Source organism: Chiloscyllium punctatum, chromosome 10 (assembly GCF_047496795.1).
Source record: "Chiloscyllium punctatum isolate Juve2018m chromosome 10, sChiPun1.3, whole genome shotgun sequence".
Taxonomy (NCBI): Eukaryota; Metazoa; Chordata; class Chondrichthyes; order Orectolobiformes; family Hemiscylliidae; genus Chiloscyllium; species Chiloscyllium punctatum.
Genome location: NC_092748.1, coordinates 70,333,358 through 70,360,127, shown reverse-complemented (window position 1 = coordinate 70,360,127; position 26,770 = coordinate 70,333,358). Strand labels below are relative to the sequence as shown.

The window sequence follows — 26,770 nt, the reverse complement described above, 5'->3', positions numbered from 1 at the left end:
TTGAGGTTTCAGGCACAAGCCCTCCATCAAGAATAGGCTTCCTGATGAAGGGCTTGTGCCTGAAATGTCGACTTTCCCTGTCCTTGGATACTACCTGACCTGCTGTGCTTTTCCAGTGCCACGCTCCTGCTTTTTTTTTCTGCTGGAGGCCACCTGCCATTTTAATGCACCAAATGTGACTCGACAAAAATCAGTTAATTTAACACTGAATAGAGATGATGCAACCTGTAACTTTCCTGAATAACGTAACACCAAGGCATATTAGACATTGCAGCTACTTGTGAAAACATTATCACTAGTTTAACAAAATACTGTTCTAAATTTTATTACATTCCAAAAGAAAGCTGTTAAGTTAGATTAATTTGGAAGTTACAGGGATAGGGTATACATATTGCTTTTGCATTTATTTTACATTGTTAGCTCCTGTTATGAAGGAAGCACATTAATGTTGGACAAAACATTCACAGAATTGAAGTGCGACACAGAAGGCGACCAAAGCAAAATACTGGAAATGTGAAATAAGATCAAAGCTTAATGGAGAGGTTCAGCACATCATTTATCAGCTGTGGAGAGAAAAAGAGTTAATGGTTCAGGTCAATGACCTCATAATAGAACACGTTATTCTGATAAAAATGTTATTGACCTGAAACAATAACCCGTCTCTCTCCACAGAAGATGATTATTTGGCCCATATAATCCTCTTTCAAAAAGCATTTGAGTTAGTTCCGTTCACCAGTCTTTCTTTATGTCCAAAATTTTTTTCCACCTTAAATATCAATTTTTATCCCATTCTACTTTTAGTGCTATTATTATATAGATAGGTGTGCACCTATCTATCAAGCAGTGAGTTCCAAATACTACACACTTACTATGTTAAACACCTTTGCTCATGTACCCTTGATTCCTTTGATAATCACCTCAAATCTGTGACCTGTTATTATCAACCCTGCAGCTATTGGACAGAGTTTGTTTTGATATGCTCTTTCTAAATCATCACGATTTTAAAATACCTTAATCACTGAACCTCTACTTCACTATAAGGAGGGCAGCTGAAGTTACTCCAGTTTCTTGGTCTAGCTGCAATCTCTCGTCACTGGAACCATTCTAGTAATACCTCTTCTGTGTACTATCCAAAGACTTCAATTTCTTTCAAACGTTTGATGTCCAGAATTAGACATGAATTTCCACCTTAATGTATTTGTGAGTGTGCAGGCCAGTTAATTATGAAGCCCCAGATTTTTGTTTTGTCCTCCCCTGCATAACGAGACGTTAAAAGCAGTCTCATGCAAGCCTTGCTTTGGGCTTGCAGATTGCTGCATGACTAAAGCTGAGAAGAACATTGCTGCAGCTAGGGCCAAATGAATGTTTTGTATAAGCTTAACACAGTTTAGAGTCATTGAATCCTAAAGATGTACCGCACGGAAACAGACCCTTCAATGTAATTGGTCCATCCCAACCTAATTAAGTCCCATTTGCCAGCACTTGGCCCATATCCTACTAAACCTTTCCTATTCATATACCCATTCAGATGCTTTTTAAATGCTGCAATTGTACCAGTCTCCGCCACTTCCTTTGGCAGCTCATTTCATTCACACACCACCCTATGCGTGAAAAAGTTGACCTTTAGATCCCTTTTACATCTTTGTCCTCTCACCCTAAACCTATGCCCTCTAGTTCTGGACTCCCCCACCCCAGGGAAAAGACCTTGTCTATTTATCCTACCCATGCCCCTCATGATGTTATAAACCTTTGTAAGGTCACCTCTCAGCATGCAACACACTCCAGGGAACACAGCCCCAACCTATTCAACCTCTCCCTATAGCTCAAATCCTCCAATCCTGGCAATATCCTTGTAAATCTTTTCTGAACTCTTTCAAGTTTCGCAACATCCTTACATTGGAATGGAGACCAGAATTGCACTCAATATTCCAAAAGTGGCCTAACCTTTGGGGCAGCACGGTAACTCAGTGGTTAGCTCTGCTGCCTTACAGCATCAGGGACTCGGGTTCGATTCCAGCCTTGAGCAACTGTCTGTGTGGAGTTTGCACATTTTCCCCGTGTCTGTGTGGGTTTCCTCTGAGTGCTCTGGTTTCCTCCCACAATCTAAAGCTATGCAGTTTAGGTGAATTGGCCATGCTAAAGTTAAGTGCATTAATGTTAAGTGCATTAGTCAGGGGTACATATGGGGAATGGGTCTGGGTGGGTTACTCTTCGGAGGGTCAGTATGGACTTGTTGGGCCGAAGGGCTTGTTTCCATTCTGTAGGTAATCTAATCTAACCAACGTCCTGCACAGCCACAATACGACTTCCTAACTCCTGTACTCAGCACTCTGACCAATTAAGGAAAGCATACCAAACACCTTCTTCACTATCCTATCTACCTGTGACTACTTTCAAGGAACTATGAATCTGCACTCCAAGGTTGCTTTGCTCAGCAACACTCCCCAGGGCTTACCATTAAGTGTACAAGTCCTGCTAAGATTTGCTTTCCCAAAATGCAGCACTTTGCATTTATCTAAATTAAACTCTGCCACTCCTCAGCCCATTAGCCCATCTGATCAAGATCCCGTTATACTCTGAGGTAACCTTCTTCGCTGTCCACTACATCCAATTTTGTTGTCCAATTTTGGTGTCATCTGCAAACTTACTAACTATTCACATCCAAATCAATTAGATAAATGACAAAACGTAGTGGACTTAGCATTGATCCTTGTGGCCCTCTACTGGTCACAGTCTTCCAGTTTGAAAAACAACCCTCCACCACCACCTCTCTTTCTCCCTTCAAGTCAGTCCTGTATCCAAATGGCTAGTTCGCCCTGTATTCCATGTGATCTAACCTTGCTTACCAGCCTACCATGGGAAGCCTTGGCTGTTATAGTCTGTCTTTAGCTATGAAAAGTGAGATTTCATTTAAAATGCAAACTATTTTGTTAGTTCTTGCACAAATACATGGTCTCTCTGTTCTTTTGCCTTCTTTGAAATTGTACCAGTCAGTGTCTGTTTTCTACCCCTTTTTTTAAAAATTAGATTAGATCCCCTACAGTATGGAAACAGGCCCTTAGGCCCAACAAGTCCATGCCGACCCTCTGAAGAGTAATCCATCCAGACCCCTACCCTTGTCTAATGCACCTAACACTACGGGCAATTTAGCATGACCAATTCACCTGACCTGCATATCTTTTGGGCTGTGGGAGGAAACTGGAGCACCCGGAGGAAACCAATGCAGACACAGGGAGAATGTGCAAACTCCACACAGACAGTTATCTGAGGCAGAAATTGAACCTGGGTCCCTGGCGCTGTGAGGCAGCAGTGCTAACCACTGAGCCACCCCCTTCTTGTCACTTTTATTTGATCTGACAAAATGTATCGTCCGTCATGTTTTTGCATTGTATTTCATCTGCCATGTGTCTATCCATTCCACCATTCTATGTCCTCATAAAATCAATTACTATCTTCCTCATTATTTGTTTAATCTCACTTTTTATAACCTTATTAATTTAAAAGGATGTATTTTCAGATAAGTGAGGCCCTTATGCAATACAGCACATTTTCCATTTCTTCAAATGGGTCATGAAGTCTCGTCAGTACTTGATTCAAGTTGGGGTTCTGGTCCTCTGACTCCGTGTAATTCTACAGTGTAAAATTAAATTTTTTTTAGCTTACTTACAATGTGGAAACAGGCCCTTCGGCCCGATGAGTCCACACCGACCCACAACCCACTCAGACCCATTCTCCTACACCTAACACTACGGACAATTTAGCATGGCCAATTCACCTGACCTGTACATTTTTTTTTTGGATTGTGGGAGAAAACTAGAGTAAACCCACGCAGACACAGGGAGAATGTGCAAACTCCACACAGGGAGTCACCTGAGGGAGGAATTGAACCCACGGTGGTTAGCGCTGTGAGGCAACAGTGCTAACCACCGTGCCACCCACTAATCTTATGGATAGTTTGCAAGTATCTGCTTCTTAACAAATAAAGTTTCTCAAATGTAGTCCCACGCCAAATTTCTCTAGTTTGAGTGAGTGAGACTCTATTTAAACTGAGTCATCCAACTAAAATAACTTAGGGACATGTTGATCTGCTTGTCACTTCTATTAATGCTAGATTGTTATAGGTGAGATCTGGCCCCAGAATATCATTATTCAAGTCAATATACTGGTCCAAGAAGTAGCTACAAAGCTGTCATTCTGCATCAATCCATAGTACCTACATGATTTGGAAGAACAGAAACACTGGGGCATTAGTCCACAGAGACCAAAGGTTTTTTTCTGCCACCATGACTTCCACCAGTTTCTTCAAAAAAATGGAGTTGCACTCAAATTGAACTTCTTGAAATCAAAACTCAGCTATTTTGAAAAATAACTTGCCCCACATCTTAGCAGTGCAACACTTTGACAACCAAAACATCAGCATTTTGGATATATGCAGCAGGTCTACTAGCATTTATAAAAGCAAAACTTAGATAAATAGCTGGATTACAGAGATTGCCAATTGTAGGAGCAGAAGTAGGTCATTCAATCCATTGAATTTTTCCACCATTCGATGGATGACACTAATAATCCTCAACTGCACTTCCCTGCTTTATCCGTATAACTTTGATTCTCTTAATAATCAGAAACTTATCAAAATCAGCCTAGAATATACTCGATAATCCAGTCTTAACAGCCCTCTGTGGTAAAGAATTTCATAGATTCACTACCCACTGAGAAAAATTCCCTCAGGTCTGTCAAGAAAAATTCCCTCAAGTGGGTGACCCTTTACTCAGAGGTTGTGCCCCACAAAGAGGAACAACCCCTCTGCATCTACCCAGTCAAGCTCTCTAAGAACAGTTTGAGAGTTTTGATCATCTCATTTGTCATTGACAAATCTAAGGATTCTTTGTCTCATTTACACACAACCTATCAATATATGGTAACTGAAAAATGACCAATTGCTTTCATTCATCTTTCAGTCTTATGGAGGATATGTCACATCAATGGTACTTGGAACTGGCAGTAAGGTGTTTAAATGTGGAATTGCAGTTGCCCCTGTGTCTAACTGGACATATTATGGTATGTTCTAATTTTTTTTAGCATCTTGATAATTTTTAATGTACCCAGTAAGTATATTCAATTAAAATTTGTGCCTGTGCCTGGTGGTCTAATCTACATCTGACCTCTCTGGTGATAGCTGGCTAAGTGGTAAGTCCTGAAGAAAGAATCCACTTTCGATTTCCTTGGATGATTTAGTCAAATAAGAAAATATGATGGTGTATTTTGACAAGATTTCTACCAGCTACAAACTTAACAGAAACTGATGATCTTTCAAAAGAAGTCCTGATTGTAAGCTTATGTTTTACAAAAACAAGTAATTACATGAATTTGCATTTTGAGCTGTACATCTAGCATTTTAAAACTTTTTTTAAGATGGGGGGGCAGTTGGGAAACGTCATGTATGAAAGTTTTAAAATATTAAATATCTATATTTTCAAGGCATAAGATTGATAGTGCATTCATAGGGAAAAGTTTATGGGGCAGAATTTCAGGTATGTCAGAGCATGAAGGTATGAGCTGCCGTCACCAGCCGCCTCTGCCTACCGGGCTGCAGATTCAAGCTAAAGTTACTCTGTGCAAGGGAGTCCATTGTCACCCTACAATGGTGGCTCTGCAGCTGCAGAAAAGACAGCTCAAGACCTGTCACAGCTGCCTGGAGCTGTTTCTGTCCAGGAGGGCCTTCCATTGGTTCTCTACCTCTGAAAACCCACCTGCTGGCGAATAATTGGCCAATTCAGAGAAAATCACAGCCAACTGATGGTTCTAACTCCCACTTGCTGTCCAAATTGAGCTCTCAAGCCAGAACTAAAATCCTGCCTGTAGTCCCTTGAAAAATGAATTTTTATGATTAACTAATGCATTCTATTAATTTTCAGAACTTTTATACATTAATTGATACATTTTGTATCTTGGAATATGTATAAGTAACGGGATATAACATTTCAACTTGCAATTTTTTTCTGAAAAGTAGCCTCAATGTAACCATCCTACATCAACATATACACAGTCACATCATACGTGCACCATGTTCCCTTTGAGCTAGTTCACAGACATGTAATACAATTTTCCTACTTATTTCTTTTAAGGCACTTTTTCTTATTCCACAGCTCCCATTTCATTTTGGACCCAGTTTCCATCTGTAATTTAATCTGGTCTTCCACTTTTTCTCTACTTGTTTGAAACCTGCATAAATCGTCCATTTCCATTCAATTTCAATCATTTCCTCCCCAGTACAATCGAGCACTTTTCTCTCTTCCCCCAATTAACATCATAATGGTATGGCTGCTACTGTAAAGTGAGATTGCTCTGTCACTTAACACTTATCCTCAAACTCAATATAAACTCTCATTATTTTTCTTCTTCCTTTCTTAATTGAACCTGGTGCAGTTCTCTCTCCTTTTAAATCATGTGCAATTAATATTTCTTTCATTTCAGTTCAGTTCTGGGATTTTCACGTCTTCATCTGTGTAAAAGACAGGAGAGATTTAAGATTCTAAGAATGGTTGGTGAGGTCTGAGTCTATGATTTCCACCCAGGTTACATTTTGTAGGATTAATGTGCCCAAGATAAGAATGAGGGTAGCAAGTGCCACTGTGCAATCCTGACCATTAAAGGAGTGGGTATTTCAAACTCTAATTTTGGTGGAGTCATAGAATCATACAGCATGGAAACAGACCTTTCAGTCAAAGCTATCCATGTCAACCAAGTTTCCCAAACTAACCTAGTTCCAGTTACTTAGTCATTCTCCTTGCAACATTTCTCTCCACAGATGCAGCTAGATCTGCTGAGCTTTTCCAGCAATTTGTTTTTGTTTCCATTTGTGTACATTTGGATATATCCCTCTCAACCCTGAATAAAAACCGAAAGGACTGCAGATGTTCTAAATCAGAAACAAAAAGAGAAATTGCTGGAAAAGCTCAGCAGGTCTGGCAGCACCTGTAGAGAGAATTCAGAGTTAACACAGAGGAAGTGTCACTTGACCTGAAATGTTAACTCTGATTCTCTGCACAGATGCTGCCAGCCTTGCTGAGCTTTACCAGCAACTTCTGTTTTTGCTCCCTCTCAACCCTTCCTATTCATGTGCCTGTCCAAAAAAGTTTAACTGTTGTAACGACCTGAATCTATCAATTCCTCTGGTAGTTTATTTCATATATGCACCATCCTCTATATGAAAAAGTTACCCCTCAGTTCTCTTTTCAATCTTTCCCTTCTCATCTTAAAATTATGCCCTGTAGTTTTACAGGCCCTCAGAGAGGCCACGAGTCATTATTGTGCCTTCTTTAGAATCAGGAACATTTTTGACAGAAAAGTCTAAAAGTGGTTGTCAAATTGACATGTAATATTTAGAAGGTGTGTGATAATTTAAAATATGTTTTAATGTAGTCATTGATGACTGGACTTGTGCAGAGAATTTCCTTCCTGTTTTTCTAAGTGCAGCGGTGACCATGTTACATGGCACGTGTCATGGTATTCCCACTCTCAAGATATCCAAACTATCAGCTCATTAAGAGTTGATAGATTGCAAATAGATGAGTTTCCAACCCTATCAGGCATGTTGGCAAGTGTGACAGGTCTCCAGGAGATGTTGGTTGGTAAGTTCTGGATCTTAAGGACCGCAGGCTGAAGGTTATTCCGAGGGAATCTAATGGTGAGAAAATAAAAGATTTATATCCTGGTGTCACAGGGAGATTAGACAGGGTTCAAAGCCATGAAAGGGGATCTGGCTTTCAGAGGCCATCTGCTTGTCAGCAATTTGGGGCAATTTGTCCACTATGTGCAGGCTTAAAAACCCTTTGAATAATACCAGCAATTTTTTTGAAATACTCAAAAAAAAATCAAACAAATTTACCCAACTAACCTCCTGTTGAAGAAATATTTAATATTCTTAATAATTCTCACTCTTATCCAAATAAACAAATCTGATATCACAGTTTTGAGTTTTGTATAAAGTCAAAAGAAGAACATGATTGGAAGAACCAATCAAACAAAAACACAAAATTATGTTCGGAAGAACACACAGTCATGTAACAGAAGAAAACCAATTGACCCGTTGTGCTTGCGTCAGTTATCCAATGAGAATCATAACTAGGGACATTTACCTTTTCCCCAGACACACTGGATGATTACCTGAACAGAGATAATGCTCTCTTGATTGCCTCAATTGGCTGCTTCTACCAAATTTCTCGTCAGTGCATTCCAAATCCAAATGTGAAAACATTTTTTCTTGCGTCACATTTGCAAATTGCTTTAAGTCTGTTTCCTCATCCACTACCATGAATGGAAACCATTTCTCCTTATCTACTTTATCAAACCTCTTAAGGTTAGAGCATAGAACATAGAAAAATACAGCGCAGTACAGGCCCTTCGGCCCTCGATGTTGCGCCAATCCAATCCCACTTAACCTACACTAGCCCACTATCCTCCATATGCCTATCCAATGCCCATTTAAATGCCCATAAAGAGGGAGAGTCCACCACTACTGCTGGCAGGGCATTCCACGAACTCACGACTCACTGAGTAAAGAATCTACCCCTAACATCTGTCCTATACCTACCACCCTTAATTTAAAGCTATGCCCCCTCGTAATAGCTGACTCCATATGTGGAAAAAGGTTCTCATGGTCAACCCTATCTAAACCCCTCATCATCTTGTACACAACTATCAAGTCGCCCCTAAACCTTCTTTTCTCCAATGAAAACAGCCCCAAGTGCCTCAGCCTTTCCTCATACGATCCTCCTACCATACCAGGCAACATCCTGGTAAACCTCTTCTGCACCCGTTCCAGTGCCTCCACATCCTTCCTGTAGTATGGCGACCAAAGCTGCACACAATACTCCAGATGCGGCCGCACCAGAGTCTTATACAACTGCAACATGACCTCAGGACTCCGGAAGTCAATTCCTCTACCAATAAAAGCCAGTACGCCATATGCCTTTTTCACCACACTATTTACCTGGGTGGCAACTTTCAGAGACCTGTGTACATGGACACCAAGATCCCTCTGCTCATCCACACTACCAAGTATCTGACCAATAGCCCAGTACCCCATCTTTTTGTTACTCATACCAAAGTGAATCACCTCACACTTACCCACATTGAACTCCATTTGCCACCTTTCTGCCCAGCTCTGCAGCTTACCTATATCCCGCTGTAACCTGCCACATCCTTCCTCACTGTCAACAACTCCACCGACTTTTGTATCATCTGCAAACTTGCTCACCCAATCTTCTAGCCCCTCCTCCAGGTCATTTATAAAAATGACAAACAGCAATGGTCCCAAAACAGATCCTTGCAGAACACCGCTAGTAACTGCACTCCAAGATGAACCTTTACTATCAACTACTACCCTCTGTCTTCTTCCAGCCAGCCAATTCCTAATCCAAACCTCCAACTCACCCTCAATGCTATACCTCCGTATTTTTTGCAGTAGCCTACTATGGGGAACCTTATTAAACGCCTTACTAAAATCCATATACACCGCATCTACCGCTTTACCCTTGTCCACCTCCTTAGTCACCTTCTCAAAGAATTCAATAAGGTTTGTGAGGCACGATCTGCCCTTCACAAAACCATGCTGACTATCCTTGATCACATTATTCCTATCCAGATGTTCATAAATCCTATCCCTTACAATTCTCTTTAAGACTTTGCCCACAACAGAAGTGAGGTTCACTGGCCTATAGTTACTAGGGTTATCCCTACTCCCCTTCTTGAACAAGGGAACCACATTTGCTATCCTCCAGTCTTCTGGCACTATTCCTGAAGACAACAAGGACATAAAAATCAAGGCCAATGGCTCTGCAATCTCCTCCCTTGCTTCCCAGAGAATCCTAGGATAAATGTCATCAGGCCCAGGGGACTTATCTATTTCCACCCTTTCCAAAATTTCCAACACCTCTTCCCTACATACCTCAAAGGCATCCATTCTAATTAATTGTGACTCAGTATTCACATCGGCGACAATGTCCTGTTCCTGAGTGAATACTGACGAAAAGTATTCATTCAGTGTCTCCCCAATCTCTTCAGCCTCCACACGCAACTTCCCACTACTATCCTTGACTGGACCTATTCCTACCCTAGTCATTCTTTTATTCCTGACATACCTATAGAAAGCCTTTGGGTTTTCCCTAATCTTACCAACTAAGAACCTTTCATGTCCCCTCCTTGCTGCTCTTAGCTCTCTCTTCAGATCCTTCCTGGCTACCTTATAACTCTCAATCGCCCCAATTGAACCTTCACACCTCATCTTTACATAGGCCGCCCTCTTCCCTTTAACAAGGGATTCCAATTCCTTATTAAACCACGGCTCCCTCACATGACCCTTTCCTCCCTGCCTGACAGATACATACTTATCAAAGACACTCAATAATTGCTCCTTGAACAAGCTCCATATATCAATTGCGCCCTTGCCTTGAAGCCTACTTTTCCAAGCCACGCATCCTAAGTCGTGCCTCACCGCATCATAATTTCCCTGCCCCCCAGCTATAACTCTTGCCCTGCAATGCACACTTATCCCTCTTCATCACTAGAGTAAAAGTCACCGAATTGTGGTCACTGTCCCAAAATGCTCACCTACCTCCAATTCTAACACCTGGCCTGGTGGTTCTGATACTTTCTATCAGATTTCCTCTTATCTGCTTTTTCTCCACAGAGAACGATCCTAATATCTTATATCCATTCTCATTAACAAACGTTTTCATTCAGAAAACTATTTTTATAAACCTCTTCTACATTGTCTCTAATGTGTTCATATCCTTTCATATTTTTGATGCCCAGAACTGTACCAAATACACCAGCTGGTATTTGTAAGAGTCCTCTTCACTTTCAGTATAACCTCCTTGCTTTTGTACTCTGTATCCCTATTAATAAAGCTAAAGATACTGTATGCTTCATAATTGCTGTCTCCACCTGCAATCTTCAGTAATCTATGCACAAATACGTGCAGGTCCTTCTATTCACTAATGTCACCTTCAGTAATCAATGCACATATATATCAGGTCCTTCTGCTCCTATATCCCTTAAGTACACCCATTGTATATATCTGTTAATGTTCTTTCCATCAATTTGCTTCACCTCACACTTCTTTACACTAAATTTCATTTGCCATCTATCTGCACACTCCATTAACTTGTCTACGTCCTGCTGGAGCACAAAACTATGTTCATAGTTTATAATGCTTCCAAATTTCATACTCTGGAAATTTTGCAAATTTCTCCTGCATACATTAATAGATATAATTGAAGCAGAGGACTCAATACCTATGCCAGCTAACATATTTTTCACACTGGAGGAAGGTTTGAAATGGATCAGATGACCATCGCTTTCTGTTTCCTATCATGGGCCAATTTCATATCTACATAAGTACTTCCCCTTTTAATCGATACCTGAAACTTTTCTCACACATCTATTGTGTATCATTGTATTGAATGCCTTTGAAAGTCCACATGCACCATATCAAACTATGCCGTCACGGCCTTATTTTAATTTCTATTTTCTTTTTCATTCAGGAATATCTGGATTTGTTTGCTGTCCCTTTCAAGTAAATATACATTGAGTGTACTCAAATCATCTCCTCTTTGAAGAAAGCCAATTGTTCAGTTACACTTTTTCACATCAACCTTACATCTGTCTGACCCAGCACTGCCCTGTTGAACTCTGCTCTTCTCAGTTAATTATTTTTATTCAGGGTTTCTTATTATTGTTTTCTATCATTATCCTAAACCTTATAATTCAGTGATCCCTGTAGATAATTCCCCATTTTTATCTAATTCAATCACTATGAATAGGAAGGGTTTGGAGGGATATGGGTCGGGTGCTGGCAGGTGGGACTAGATTGGGTTGGGATATCTGGTTGGCATGGACAGGTTGGACCGACGGGTCTGTTTCCATGCTGTACACCTCTATGACTCTATAACCAGGTCCAACTGCATCCTTCCAGTTGTATGAGACACATACTACTGTTGGAAATGTTTGTGAACACAATCTAGGAATGTTTTTCCCTCTCTGTCATTTAATTCCAATACTGTCCCATCTACACCGGGGTAGTTAAAGTTCCCAATTAAAGTTCTTCTGTACTGTTCGAATCTTTTTGTAACTTCACTGCAGATTTGTTCCTATACATGCATTTCACCACTTAGGTGTAGTCTACAGATCACCAACTAATATAATCACATCCTTTTTGTTCCTTATTTCCTGCAAGATTGATTCTGCCCTTGAACCCTCTGCAACGAGATATCTTCATAGATACTTTTTAATTAACCTGTTCAGATATGTTATGCCATACCTCTGGAATAAATGGGATGTGAACTTGTTCTCCTAGTCCAGAGACACTGTCACTGTGCCACAAGAACACTAAATTTTTCAAGTTGAGATCGAATGAGTAATGAGATGTATCAGAAATAATAACCATATCAAGAATGTAATGAAGATCTATTGTCATGAATGACAGAGGAATCAGGAGATGCGTAACACAATACACAGGCAGTCAACATAGGCATTGAAATTGTTTATTCAAATGATATGTCCTGATCCAGAGAAGAAACCTGGTTTTCATGAATTTGAGTATATCTTTTACTGATCCTTTGAATGAAAATTCTCTGTGTCTCAAACATTACAGATAGTATGTATACTGAACGTTACATGGGCTACCCAACAGAGAATGACAACCTTCAGTTCTACAAGGTGAGCCACACTGGGTGAATTTATTATTACTCTCCAGACTGGGAATCCACAGGATCAAGTGAAATGCTGATATTACATTCGTCTATTGTTACTGTCTCCTGACCTCAATACAGGGTAAATCTAATGAGTGCAAAAGCATCTTTGTATGTGATTTAATCAATTTTTCAACATTGTTGAGGTAAAATTTAACCCAATATTGTCTTTCTATCAGTTTGTAGTTGCAAACAGGATGCAATGGAAAATCAACTAATAAGCCCAAAACAAAAATAGGCTACATTTTTCTTGACCACATTGGTTGTACTACCTAGGAACATAGGAACAGGAGTAGATCATTCAGTCTATCAATTTAATACAAAGTTAAAAATCACACAGCACTAGGTTATAATCTAGCAGGTTTATTTGGAAGCACTAGCTTTCAGAGTGCTGCTTCTTTCTGGTTTTATTTCAGAGGTGTAATAGCCTTTGAGCAATGGGCAGATGTGCCAGAACAATAGGAAGGTGTGTGATATGATGAAGGATAGGAGAGACTGAATGACAGAAAAATCTCCTTAGTTCAGAAAAACCGAAGACATCTCTGGCATACTATTGTGGAAGTTCCCATCATCAGAACATGAGACAGAAAAACTGGGAGAATGGATTCCTCACAGGAAGCAGAGGAAGTGTCATCTAGATATCTTTTGGAGTGGTTCATTTTTGTGAACAAGGCAATCACACAAAATTGAGATGGAGAAGACAAGGAAGAGTTGGAGATGGACTGTATGCAAATGAGAGAATAATTTCTTATTCAAATTTAGTTAATCCTTTGTTTTTTTAAGATGACTAACAGCAAATTCGCTATTACGCTTCAGTGCATATAAAGGTAAAGTTACAATTGGACTACTGTCTTATTAAAGAGAGTTGACTGGTGGTGCTTTACCACACCTCAGGCAAAGACAAAGTTTGAGAAGGAGAGTCTTTCATTGTAACCTCAGCTGACTTGGGAATTGAACCCAGCTTGTTGGCATCGATCTGTAAGTAAGCCATTGAGCCAACTGAGCTCACTAATTGCAAAATCATAAATTGCTGGAGAAGCTTAGCAGGTCAGGCAGAATTTGTAGAAAGAAAGCAGAGTCAATGTTTCAAGTCCAGTGACCCTTATTCAAAACTCAACCAACCCCCTTTCAGTCCTAATATATGCAACCCAATTAAATATATTAAATCTCGTTCCAGATTTATTTTCAATTATGTATAATCATTATAATGTGTTTGTAAAAGATCTGTATTTTGAGTCCTGTGCATTAGCATAAAATCACAAACTAATCTGGCTACCTTTAAATATGTTCCGACTAGAATGAACCTAGAGATATTTTTATTCAGCCTCGCTCTGTCAAAGAAAAACATGTTTTAAATTTTAAAACGTATGCACCTTTTGTAATTCTTTTAATATTTTGCTCTTAGTCACTACTTTCTAACTCAGCAAGTTTTCTTTTATTCTTATAATTGTTTCCCAGAATTCTACTGTGATGGAAAGAGCTGAAAATTTCAAACTTGTTGATTATCTCCTCATCCACGGGACAGCAGATGGTGAGCTTGATAGATTCTGAATCGTCCGGTATCTTAAGTAAATCACAGTTATATTTAACTGCAGATCGGAAACCAATCTGCAGGGCAAATACTGAGCAAGCAATAATACTTCATTATGAAACATTAGACATCCTATTAAACATCTGAGTAATTGTCTGTATATATCGACAGATGCATATTTGTTCAATTTAATGCATTATCTTTAGGTAAGCATTATGCCAGTGACAGATTTTTCGAATGTGTCACTTGGAATTATCACTTCCAGCTAATATAACTTGTTTGCTTTAGCTTTAACCTATCAAGCAGACTGGAATATAATTTCAATAATACACTCTGTTTTTCAGATAATGTCCATTTCCAGCAGGCAGCACAGATTTCAAAGGCTCTTGTTAATAAAGAAGTAGATTTTCAAGCAATGGTACGTTAAAGCTTAGCAGTTACTAAAATGTCACCTTATGCACTTTATGCCTTATTATTCTTATTTGGATTATTTTTCTTATGGAATCACAGAATTATTACAGGACAAAAACAGGCCACTCAGCCCATTGTATCTGTTCCTACTCTCCAAACATGTATTGCACTTTGTGCCATTCTTCCATGTTCTCCCCATATCTCTTCTAGATAACAGTTACGTTCCCTCTTGAATATAACCCAAGGGATATATTGGTTCTTGCTGGAAAGGTGATGTTGTGTTAAAGTTGCAGATATTTTTAATGGACAAATTGCACAACAATTTCTGGTTATTAAGAGTTGTGCTGTCAGCTGTAATTTTCAAGTACTTCATAGAAATCTCAGAATATTTAAAACACAGAGGCCATTTAACCCATTATGCCTATATCAACCTGCAAAGAATTACCCAGGCTAATCATACCTTTCTGCATGAGGTACATAGCTCTGTAGATTTGGGCTTTTCAAGTAGGCGTCCAAGTACTTCTTTAAGTTTAGGTTTCTACCTGTACCACTTTTTCAGACAGTGAGACTCACTTGCCCACCATGTCTCTGAGTAAAATACCGCTTCCTCATCCTCTGTCTAATCTTGCTCCATTGATTTAAATTTGTGTCTTTTTTTTAAACACTTCTGCTAAAGTAGATAGGTTATCCTATTTATACTATCAAGTCTCTTTATAACTTTATGCACATTAATTAAGTTAACCTCGGCCTTCTTGGTTCTAAGCAAAGCAATCTGTAGGTATTGGGGGTTTTGTGGCATAACTCAATGAAATGAGTTTTATGTAAGTTCAATATTCTTAACTTAGAACAATGGAATCTTCAGTTGTGCCTGATCTCACAAGGTATCTTGTAACTTGTGTTTACAAATCACGCAAAATTTGTTAAGAAACATATTATATATTCTTAAAAGCAGTGAAGATAGATACTTATCCCACAAAGTTAAGGATTCCTTGTGCGCTAGCAGCACAGATAATGCCTTTTTCTTCTCTGAAGTAACATTATGTTGAGCTGTATCACAGAAGAATTTCCCCACAAAATCAATGGTGAAACTATGCTGAATAAGACTGAGTTTCCAAACTTTGATCGTTAATCCTAACTCCTATTTATCTCTTATTAAGAAATAATCCAAACTAACCCTTTCCATAAGAGTCACCTGCTTTCAGTCCATCATTTAATTAGAGGCATGTACCTTGACTATACATCCTCACACCCTGCTTCCTACCAAGACTCCATTCCGTTCTCCCAGTGTCTCCGTCACATGTTCCAATGGTGCCAAGTTTAACAAGAGGGCCTTCAAAATGTCCACTTACTTCCTGAACCGAGATGGACCACAGTGGCTGACAGGGTCCACAGCTGTGTCTGACCCATCCCTTGCACTTTGGTGCTCAGCCCTTCTCTTCCCTCCCACAATGGTGATAGGTTCCACCTTAGTCCTCACAACCCCACCAGCATCCACATCCGAAGGATCATTAGCTAACATTTCCACCACATCTAGTGGGATGCCACCACCAGACACATGTACCCCTCCCCTCCCTGGTCAGACTTCCGCAGTGACCATTCCCTCCAGGCCACCTTCATTGTTCCTCTTCTCGTCTACTTCCAACATATCCCCATACCCCTACGACACCTTCCCATGCAATCACAGAAGATGTAACACTGGCCGGTTTACTTTCTTGCTCCTCAGTATCCAAGGCCCCAGACACATCTTCCAGATAATGCAGTGATTTTCCTGCACTTCACCTAATCTGGTCTACTGTGTTCACTGCTCACCAGATGGTCTGCTGTACACTGGGGGTACATAATGCAAACAGCTTTGCAGAACACCTACATTCTGTCTGCAAGAGTGACCCTGATCTACCTGTTGCCTGACCAACATCTGTCAGAGATTTGCTGCTGGGCACCAGTAAAGCTCAGTGCAAGCTGGAAGAACAGCCATTCATTTTCCAGTTAAAGACCCTGCAGCCTTCAGGGCACAATGTCACTGTTAATAATTTTAGGACCTGATCACTTTCTCTCATGGCTTTTCCCCAACTCCACACACCAGACCTTGTCATCACAATGGCTGCTATCACAACCATCCCATTATCAGCTATTAATAGTCCCTATTAGCAACTTTCGATTTTACCAGCTGACCTTTACCCATTCCTTTGTCTGCTCAACTATTGTTCTCTCTTTCTCTGGGTTCTACCTCCAAATATTGTTTACTCCTCCATCCACCCCCACTCCATCTTCAGCACATAAACAAACCTCTTTTAGCTACTTTACGTTCTGAAGAAGGATCACTGGACCCAGAATGTTAACTCTGCTTTGTCTCCACATATGCTGCCAGACCTGCTGAGTTTTTCCATCAGTTTCTGTTTGTGTTTAGTGTCAAGACTTAATGGATTTCCATAATGTTGCCCACTACATTTGTCACAGAAAATCAGTGCGGGTAATTAAGGATGTAAACTTGTTTTCACAATGTGACAATTGCTAATACAATCCAATCAACTTCCCTGGTCTACAATGGAAACAATCTAATTTTGCCATGATTTGGAGATGCTGCTGTTGGATTGGGGTGTACAAAGTTAAAAATCACACAACACCAGGTTATAGTCCAACAGGTTTAATTGGAAGCACTAGCTTTTGGAGCGACGCTCCTTCATCAGGTGGTTATGGAGTACACAATTGTAAGACATAGAATTGATAGCAAAAGTTTACAGTGTGATGTAACTGAAATTATACATTAAAAAATACCTTGATTGTTTGTTGAGTCTTTCATCTGTTAGAATGACCATGATAGTTTCACTTCTTTCATATGTAAATCACAAAATTCTTTTTAAAAGTTACATTCTTAGGTTAACTGTAACAATTGGTGTCAGCCTGATAAGATGTTTAAAGGTGTTAACCCCCTGTGTTCCCTGTCTGTGCCATAATGTTTAGACTGATTCTAATCTAAAAAGTGAGTGAACAGAGTCTTACATACAGAGTTTTGTGATTTACAGCACAGTTAACATTTCAGGTCAGAAGGGTCATTGGACCCAAAATGTTAACTCTGATTTCTCTCCACAGTTCTTTGTGTTTTTTTCCTTATTATAAGTCCGTCTTTTTTTCCCATTTCTTGAATCACCTTAGAAGAGCTGCACACTGCGGTCCTGGTGATCACTGTGTTTTCAAATGCACCAATTTCCTCACAATAACACTCAACAACTTACAGGGTAAAATATATTTGAGCTGAAGCATGCAGAAAATTGCTTAAATTATGAGATAAGACATACTCAGACAAGATGCCCTCCATTTTGGTAGGATCCACTGTATTAATATACAATTAGTGACTGTGAATGTAGACCATAGAACAGTATAGCACAGGAACGGGCCCTTTGATGTATAATATTGTGCCGAGAATGATGCCAAATGAAACTAATCCCTTCTGCCTGCCCTTGGTCCATATTCCTACATTCCTTGTATTCATGTACTCATCTAAACATCTCTGCAATGTCCTTATCGTATTTGCCTCCACCACCACCCCGGCACTGCATTCCAGACTCCTACCATTCTTTGTGTAAAAAAACTTGCTTCTCACGTCTCCTCTGAACTTTCCCCCTCTCACCTGAAGTGCATGCCCTCCCTCGTATTAGACAATTCAACTCTGAGGAAAAAGATTCTGACCATCTATGCTATCTATGCATCTCATAATTTTATAGACTTTTATCAAGTCTCCCCATAGCCTCTGCTGCACAAGAGAAAAACGACTGGAGTTTTTCAAGCCTCTCCTTATAGCTCATACCTTCAAATCCAGGCAGCAGCCTCATAAACCTCCAAAACCTCCACATCCTTCCTGTAATGTGGCAACCAAAATTGAATTCAAGCATGCCATATGCCTCCTTCACCATCCTTTCTACTTGCATGACCACTATCAGGGAGCAATAGACTTGAACGTCAAGATCCCTCTGTACATCAATGCTGTTCAGAGTCCTATTAACTGTATATTTTTTCTTAACATTTCATCTCCAAAAGTGCAGCACCTCACACTGGGATTAAACTCCATCTGCTATTTATCTGCAACTGATCCATATCCTGCAGTATCATTTGACAACCTACCACACTATCCACAACTCCAGCACACTTTGTAACATCTGCAAACTTACTAACCCACCCATTTACATTTTCATCCAAGCTGCTCCCAGTACGGGTCCCTGTGGAACATGGAGCTCCAGCCTGAAAAACATCCTACCACCAGTACCGTCTGCCTTCTGTGGGCGAGCCAGTTCTGAATCCACACAACTAAGTAACCGTAGGCCCCATGCATCTTAAACTTCTGGATGTGTCTGCCATAAGAGACCTTGTCGAAAGCCTTACCACCATGTCGACAATATCCACTGCTCTACCCTCATAGATCACCTTTGTCACCTCCTCAAAAAATTCATTCAAGCTAGTAAGATGAGACCTACCCTGCACAAAGCCATGCTGACTGTCTCTAATTAGGCCATGCTTTTCCAAATGGGCCTAAATTCTATCCCTAAGAATTTTCTCCAATAGCTTCCCAACCACTGATGTGAGATTCACTGGTCTATAATTTCCTGGATTATCCCTACTTCCCTTCTTGCTCATAAGAACAAGATTAACTACTCACCAGTCCTCTGCTACCTCTCCAGTGGCTAGTGAGGATATAAGGATCTTGATCAAGTCCCCAGCAATCTCATCTCTTGCCTCTTTCAGTAATCTGTGGTAGAAACCATCTGGAGTTGAAAAATGTGGTGCTGGAAAAACACAACAGGCCAGGCAGCATCCGAGGAGCAGGAGAATTGACGTTTCAAGCATAAGCCCTTCTTCAGGAAGATTCTCCTGCTCCTCAGATGCTGCCTGGCCTGCTGTGTTTTTCCAGCACCACATTTTTCAACTCTGGTCTCCAGCATCTGCAGTCCTCCCTGTCTCCTAGAAACCATCTGGCCCTGGGGACCTATCCACCTTAATGCTGTTCAAGAGACTCAACACCACTACTTTCTTGATCTCAACATGCCCTTGCATATTAGCATGCTCCACACAAATCTCACTATTCTCCAAATCCTCCTGGGTGAATAGTGATGCAAAATACATATTTAGGATCTCACCCACATCCTCTGTCTCTCAGTACAAGTTCCCTCCTTTATCCTTGTTATTGTTTTGTCTTTAATGCATATATAGAATGCCTTGGGATTCTCTTTAACTCTATTTGCCAAGATCATTTCATGACCTCTTCTTGCTCTCCTAATTCCCTGCTTGAGTACTTTACTGCTTTCCTTGTATTCCTCACAGGCCCTGTCCAATTTTAGCTTCCTAAACCTTCCATATACTGTTTTTTCACCTTTTGACTAAATTGACAACCTCCCTTATTATCCTAGGATTCCTTACCTTGCCATCCTTCCTCCTTACTGGAACATGCCAGTTTTGAACTCTCACAAGCAGGTCTTTAAACAATTCCCACATGTCAAGTGTGGATATAGCCCATTCCTGATGAAGGGCTTATGCCCGAAACATCAATTCTCCTGCTCCTTGGATGCTGCCTGACCTTCTGTGCTTTTCGAGCGCTACACTTTTCGACTCTGATCTCCAGCATCTGCAGTCCTCACTTTCTTCTGGTCAAATTTTGGTATGTCTGATAACAGCTCCTGTCAGCTAATATTCCTGAGCTACTGCCTAATACTCACATAATTTTTCCTCTCCCCAACTTAGTATCTTCCTGCGCGGGCTTGACTTATCCTTGATCATAGCTGTCTTAAAAGTTAGAGTGGTGAACACCGTTTCCAAATTGCTCTCCCACTGAAAGGTCAGTCACCTGGCTAGGCTCATTAACCAGGAAAAGGTTCAGTTTGATCCGTCCTCTAGTTAAACTATCCCCATACTGTTTTACCCTGTTTAAAGAAACCGTCTTGGAAGCACGGAAGAAATTCTGCACTGTCTAAGCATCTTGCACTAATGGAGTCCCAGTCAACATATGGGAAGCTAAAGTCACCCACTGTAACAAATTTGTTTTTATTGCATTTTTCCATAATCTGCATATATATTTGTTCCTCAAGCTCTTAGTGACTGTTGGGGGGTTTACAGCATAATCCTCCAAACATTTTCCACACAGCTGACTTTGGCAGGAATTAAGTGGAATCCCCATGTATGTTTGGAAGCAGAGTTTTAAACTAAATTTCTGGCAAAGCAGGAAAGATATATACAATATTGTGTGCATGTGTGTGTGAGTATGTGTTTATATGTGTGTGATTACTCAGGAGTAACAACCTCAGGGCACTTTGTTGGAAAGTTATCCTGGATTAATTCTTTATTCTCCAGAAGAAGCAATGACAGATGTCCACCTTTCTGTCATTTTTTTTCTCTGTGATGTAGGTAACTTTAATTATTTTGAGTGATCCATGTAAAGGAAAAAGTAACTCATGAACTCAAATGGCTGATGCACTGAGATTAATTCTTATTATTCATGTCAATATGTTTCCATTTCATTCAGTTTTATTGCAGTATTGACTAAAATTGGAAGCATGACTTATTTTGCTACTGTATAATATAGCTTGCCCATTGTTATTCAGAAAGCAATTAATTTGATCTGTATATCAAGTTTTGTTTGGTGTTTTAGGCACTGATTATCTTTTACATTTACGTTGCCCACTGTATACCTATAATAAAAAGGCAGCAATTCTGGTACTCACTATCAATCTTAAACAATATTTGCTTAACATAAAGCATGCCTGTTTTTCAAGGAATAGCTGATATGTTTTAACACTCTTCCTACCTATAAATTATTATATTGCTTACAATGATATAAAGTTAAGATAATTGAAAAACAATCAAAGTCAGCAAAAAGTTTTACATGGAATGAACAACCGTGGAATCGAAGATAGATTAGTAATCCAGTTAGCAGATGAAGACATTCATTCTTACAAAAGACATAAAGGCATGGTTATATGATTGAAAGTGAATAGTACAATGAAGGTCACCAGAGTCCCACCAGACCAAAAGGCAGTTCTCTCACTTAACATGAGAATGGTTTAACCTGAGGGTCACCACACCTCAGGCAAAGGAGAAAGAGAATCCTTAATGGTAACCTCAGCCAGTGTGGGAATTGAACCCATGCTGTTGGCATCACCACATCGTGATCTGATGCCTATAGTATGAGAGTGAGCAATGCATTTGTTTGTAAAATTAACTATGATCTCATGAAAATGACAGAACAGAGTTGAGCCTTATTCCTGTTTCTCTATGGTTCAAATTAGAATAAGGCTTTGTGAGGAGTGACTGCAGAAGACAGCAGATATTTCATTTATAAGGATTTAGATTGGAATGGATAAAGGAAACACTCATCTATCTAAGTATAACTTAGTTTTCTCTTTTCAGTTAAATACAGGCTGTGATAAGCCAAGCTCAAACAGAGAGCAAGTTGGAGGTAAAGATAGAACAATGAGGGAATAAACATTCACTTAAGCTGATGATTTTCAAACTATTTATGTTGAAATAGACATTCCATGCTCCTTGGCATGGACGATAAATACAGAATGTTAAAATATGGTTAGGATTTCAGCATGAGTATTGAGCATGGTTAGAGGAAGTGCCCAACAGTAAGTATGGACATCAACAATTCTAAATAGGAAAACTATGGTATGGAAAATTCAGGCACTTAGGAATAATTTCAGAATATTAAGAAGAGATTTAAGAAAACCTTATGCAATTGATTATTGGGAGGATTAGAAAAATCAACGTTCTCAAAGTAAGATAAATACTGATTTTTTTTTTCTTTATATTTCAGTGGTATACAGACAAGGACCATGGTCTAAGCGGTCTTGCCTACTCTCATCTGTATGTCCACATGTCCAATTTTCTACGGCAATGTTTTTTTGACAATTAATGCAGGAAAATATTTTTCAATAAATGGCAAACAATGCTGATTCCATTAAGCTACTACTTCATGCATTTATGTTGGGAAAATACTATAATCTACGTCTTTAAAGTGTGTTTATTTTGTTCCAGCCAAAATAAAGATTAAACCTCTATATCGAAATGATTATCATATTATTTGCAGTTTTTGTGCAGATTCCAGTTGGCAATGTTACATAATTTTGAACAAACACTGCACTTTGGATCTCGGTAAATATGTTGTCATGATTGCAGGTCTCATTAAGAACTAAATATTTTGAAAAATGAACAACTTGGTATAATTTCTTACTAATAAATAATAACTATTTGTACTCACTGCAAGCTTCAGTCTCTTTTAAAGTGCCAGTTCTGTGAAGAAAAATAATCAATCACAATTAATATTTCTGAAGAGGAATGAGCTTGCAGCTGATATTTAGAAGTTTCATTAGAGGGTAAATTAATTGATTCTGTTCTAGCATGGATCTGTGCACCACATCCTTCTTATCTGTGGGGAGGTAAGGGCTTAAACTTCCCATGGATAACAATTCTGAGGCCAACCTTGTAAGTACACGGATGCATGGGTAGAGAATCAGTGGATAATGAGGATGGAGTGTACTCAATAAGGAGGCAGGTCAGAGATATAGTATTCAGTATTATACTTCTGATTGATGTCCTTTTGAAACACTGCACACTTTCAAGTTTGCCACATTATTAAATTTGGTCTTTTTCATGAAGAATTATTATAAGACAATGAAAAAGTTGCAATGTTTGTGTCATATTCCACACGGTATCTTTTAGAGTCATACAACATGAAACAGACCCTTGAGTCTAGCTAATCCATGCTGTCCTAGTCCCCAAACTAGTCCCACTTGCCAAAGTTTGGCCCATATCCCTCCAAACCTTTCCTTTTCATGTACTTATCCAAATGTCTTTTAAATGTTGTAACTGTACCTGCATCCACCACTCCCTCTGGAAGTTCATTACACACATGAAGCACTTTGTGTAAAAAAACATTTCCCCTCATGTCCTTTTTTAAAACTTTTTCCTCTCACCTTAAAAATATGCCACTTAGTTTTGGTCTCACTCATCCTAGGGAAAAGGCTCTTCCTATTCACCTTATCAATGCCCCTCGTGATTTTGTAAACTGCTATAAGATCAGTCCTCAACCTCCTACACTCCAGTGAAAAAAGTTCCCAACCTATTTTTATAACTAAAAGCCTCCATTCCTGGCAACAGCCTAGTAAATCTTTTCTGAACCCTCTCCATTTTAAATAAAATCTTTCCTATAGGAGGGTGACCAAAACTACACATGGTACTCCAGTACAGGTCTCACCAACATGCTGTAAAACCTCAACATGATGTCCTAACTCTGATACTCAAAGCTCTGAGCAATGAAGACACGCATACTAAACCTTCTTAACCAACCTGTCTACCTGTGAAGCAAATTTTATTAGAGAGGAGAAGGTTGAGAGGTGACTTAGAATCATAGAGATGTGCAACACAGAAACAGACCCTTCAGTCCAAGTCGTCCATGGCAACCAGATATCCTTAAATAATCTAGTCACATTTGCCAACACTTGGCCCATATCCCTCTAACCATCCAGATGCCTTTTAAATGTTGGAATTGTATCAGCCTCCACCACTTCCTCTGGTAGCTCATTCCATACATGCACTACTTAATTGAGACATATAAGATAATTAGAGGGTTAGATAGGGTGGACACTGAGAGCCTTTTTCCTCAGATGGAGATGGCTAGCACAAGGGGACATATCTGTAATTGTGGGGTGATAGATATAGCACAGATGTCAGAGGTAGTTTCTTTACTCAGAGTAGTAGGGGTGTGGAAAGCACTGCCTGCAACTCACCAACTTTAAGGGCATTTAAATGGTCATTGGATAAACATATGGATGAAAGTGGAATAGCGTAGGATAGATATGCTTCAGATTGGTTCCACACGTTGGTGTAACATCGAGCGTCGAAGGGCCTGTACCGTGCTGTAATGCTCTACATTCTAATTATGTATCTGAACCTCAAAGTCTGTTCTACCACACTACCCTTGGCCCTACCATTTAATTGTATAAGTCCTGCCCTTGTTTGTTTTACCAAAATGCAATCCTATATATTTATTTAAATTAAACTCAATCTGCTACTGCTCACCCCAATTATTCAGTTGATCAAGATCTCTTTGTAATCTTAGATAACCTTCTTCACTCTCAACTATTGCACTAATTTTGCTGTTATCTACAAATTTATTAACCATGCCTCCTATGTTCTTATCCAAATCATTTATATAAATGACAAACAAAAGTGGGGCCAGTACCAATCTCTGTGGAACCCTGCTGGTTACAGACCTCCACTCCAATAAACAACTGTCCACAACCACCTTCTGTCTCCTACCATCAAGCCAATTTTGTACCCAATTGGCAAGGTCACCCTGAAACTTGTGTAATCTAACTAGTTAGTCTATCATGTGGAACCTTTACAAAAATCCATGTAAATAATATCTACACTCTGCCCTCATCAATCTTTTTGCCTACTTCCTAAAAAAAACTCCGTCAAGTTTGTGAGACACAATTATACTCACAAAACAATGCTAACTCTCCCTGACTATCCTTGCCTTTCCAGATGCATGTAAATCCTATTTTTCATAATCAACTCCAACATCAATGTCAGGTCACAGGTCGACAGCTCCTAGGTTTTTCCTTACATTCTTTCTTAAATAAAGGCACAGCATTAGCCACTTTCCAGTCCTCAGGCACTTCACCTGTGGTTATAGATGATACAAATATCTCTGCCAGGTGCTCATCATTCTCTTTCCTAACTTCCAACAATGTCCTGGGCTATACTTGATCAGGTCCTGGAGATTTATCCACCTTTTGTGTTTTCTAAGACCTCCAGCATTTCCTCTTCTGTAATGTGATTTGTTTTCAAAATATCAATAAAAATTTGACTATTACAGCACAGAAGGAGACAATTCACTCGTTATCACAATGCTGGTTCTTCGCACTATGCAAATTAGTCCCACTGTCAAGTTTTCATCCCCATATGACTGCAAATTTGTCCTTTTCATGTACATGCCCTACGGAATCTGAATTCATCATGCTTTCAGTGTTCTCAGTCTCAGCACTTGCACTAAGCTTGTGCTCTTCTTTCAGTACTAAGATTGCTACCTAATTAGCTATGCTCCTGAGCCTCATCTTTAACATGTAATAAACTGGAACATCCAGCAGAAGATGATATGCAAGGAGTTCCCCTCTCCACAACAATGTTTTAATAGCCCCCTTTTCAATGAAGATTTAGATTCCAATCCCAACTTGGATCTGCAAGTGGATGCCATATTAATGCTGTTTCAGAAAACTCCTCTGATCTAACCATGTGCACCTCCATTCTCCACACAGGCCCTGGCCATGTGCTTACACTGACATATGTTTGTGGTTCAATAGACCATAGAGGAACTCTAGGAAAAATTTGAACCAACATGGGGCATTGGTTTTATGCTGGCTTTTTCAACAAATATTAACAAAAGCTATGATGAGATTATATATATGTGGATGTGAATTTTTAGGGCCATGGTGTTACTACTGCTGGGTTTTCCTTGCCCTGTTATTTTACAAATGACCCATGCTGAGACCATCTTTATTCTTTGCTATGGTAAGGAATAGAGTCGAGTAAAGCATGAAACGTTATATAACTATTCACAATAAATATAAGATGCCACAAGATAGAAAATAAAGTTTGTATAATATATTCATTATGCCATATTAATTGGATACTTTAAAATCCTGTATTAAGATTGAGGCAATTTATTAAAATGAAAAATACTCACCAATATATTGTAATTTGGGCTTTAGAGTTAGCAAGATTAATAGACACGTGGTCAGCATTGCTATCACATTCTTTCATTTGTTATTTTATCAATCCAATAACCTATATAAAATAAATGTACTAATATTTCTGTCAAGATGGATGGACTAATGATGTAAAAAAAAGTGTCATTATCGTCTCCAATATCTTCAAACAATAATGTCTAGGTTATTAGTTATGAACCCAGCACTGCTTTGAGATTACTGCTGTACCCTTCCAGAGATTGGCAATTAGATATCAATCTGATCATAAACTCCACTCTTGAGAATTAATTCACCTGATTTAATGTATGTATCTATCAAGC

General features: G+C 39.4%; 1 protein-coding gene across 6 annotated transcripts in view; it reads left to right on the top strand.

Annotated features, from left to right (window-relative positions):
- fap (fibroblast activation protein, alpha) overlaps nt 1-22,747 on the top strand; it is an 88,395-nt gene extending 65,648 nt beyond the window's left edge. For all 6 annotated transcript variants that reach the window (XM_072579465.1, XM_072579464.1, XM_072579463.1 and 3 more), the window contains 5 exons: nt 4,959-5,058; nt 12,656-12,720; nt 14,211-14,283; nt 14,628-14,701; nt 22,496-22,747. In XM_072579465.1, the coding sequence (XP_072435566.1) occupies nt 4,959-5,058; nt 12,656-12,720; nt 14,211-14,283; nt 14,628-14,701; nt 22,496-22,594 (411 nt within the window). In that variant the 3' untranslated portion in view covers nt 22,595-22,747. The remainder of the gene's footprint in view (nt 1-4,958; nt 5,059-12,655; nt 12,721-14,210; nt 14,284-14,627; nt 14,702-22,495) is intronic.
- Nucleotides 22,748-26,770: the final 4,023 nt, after the last annotated feature.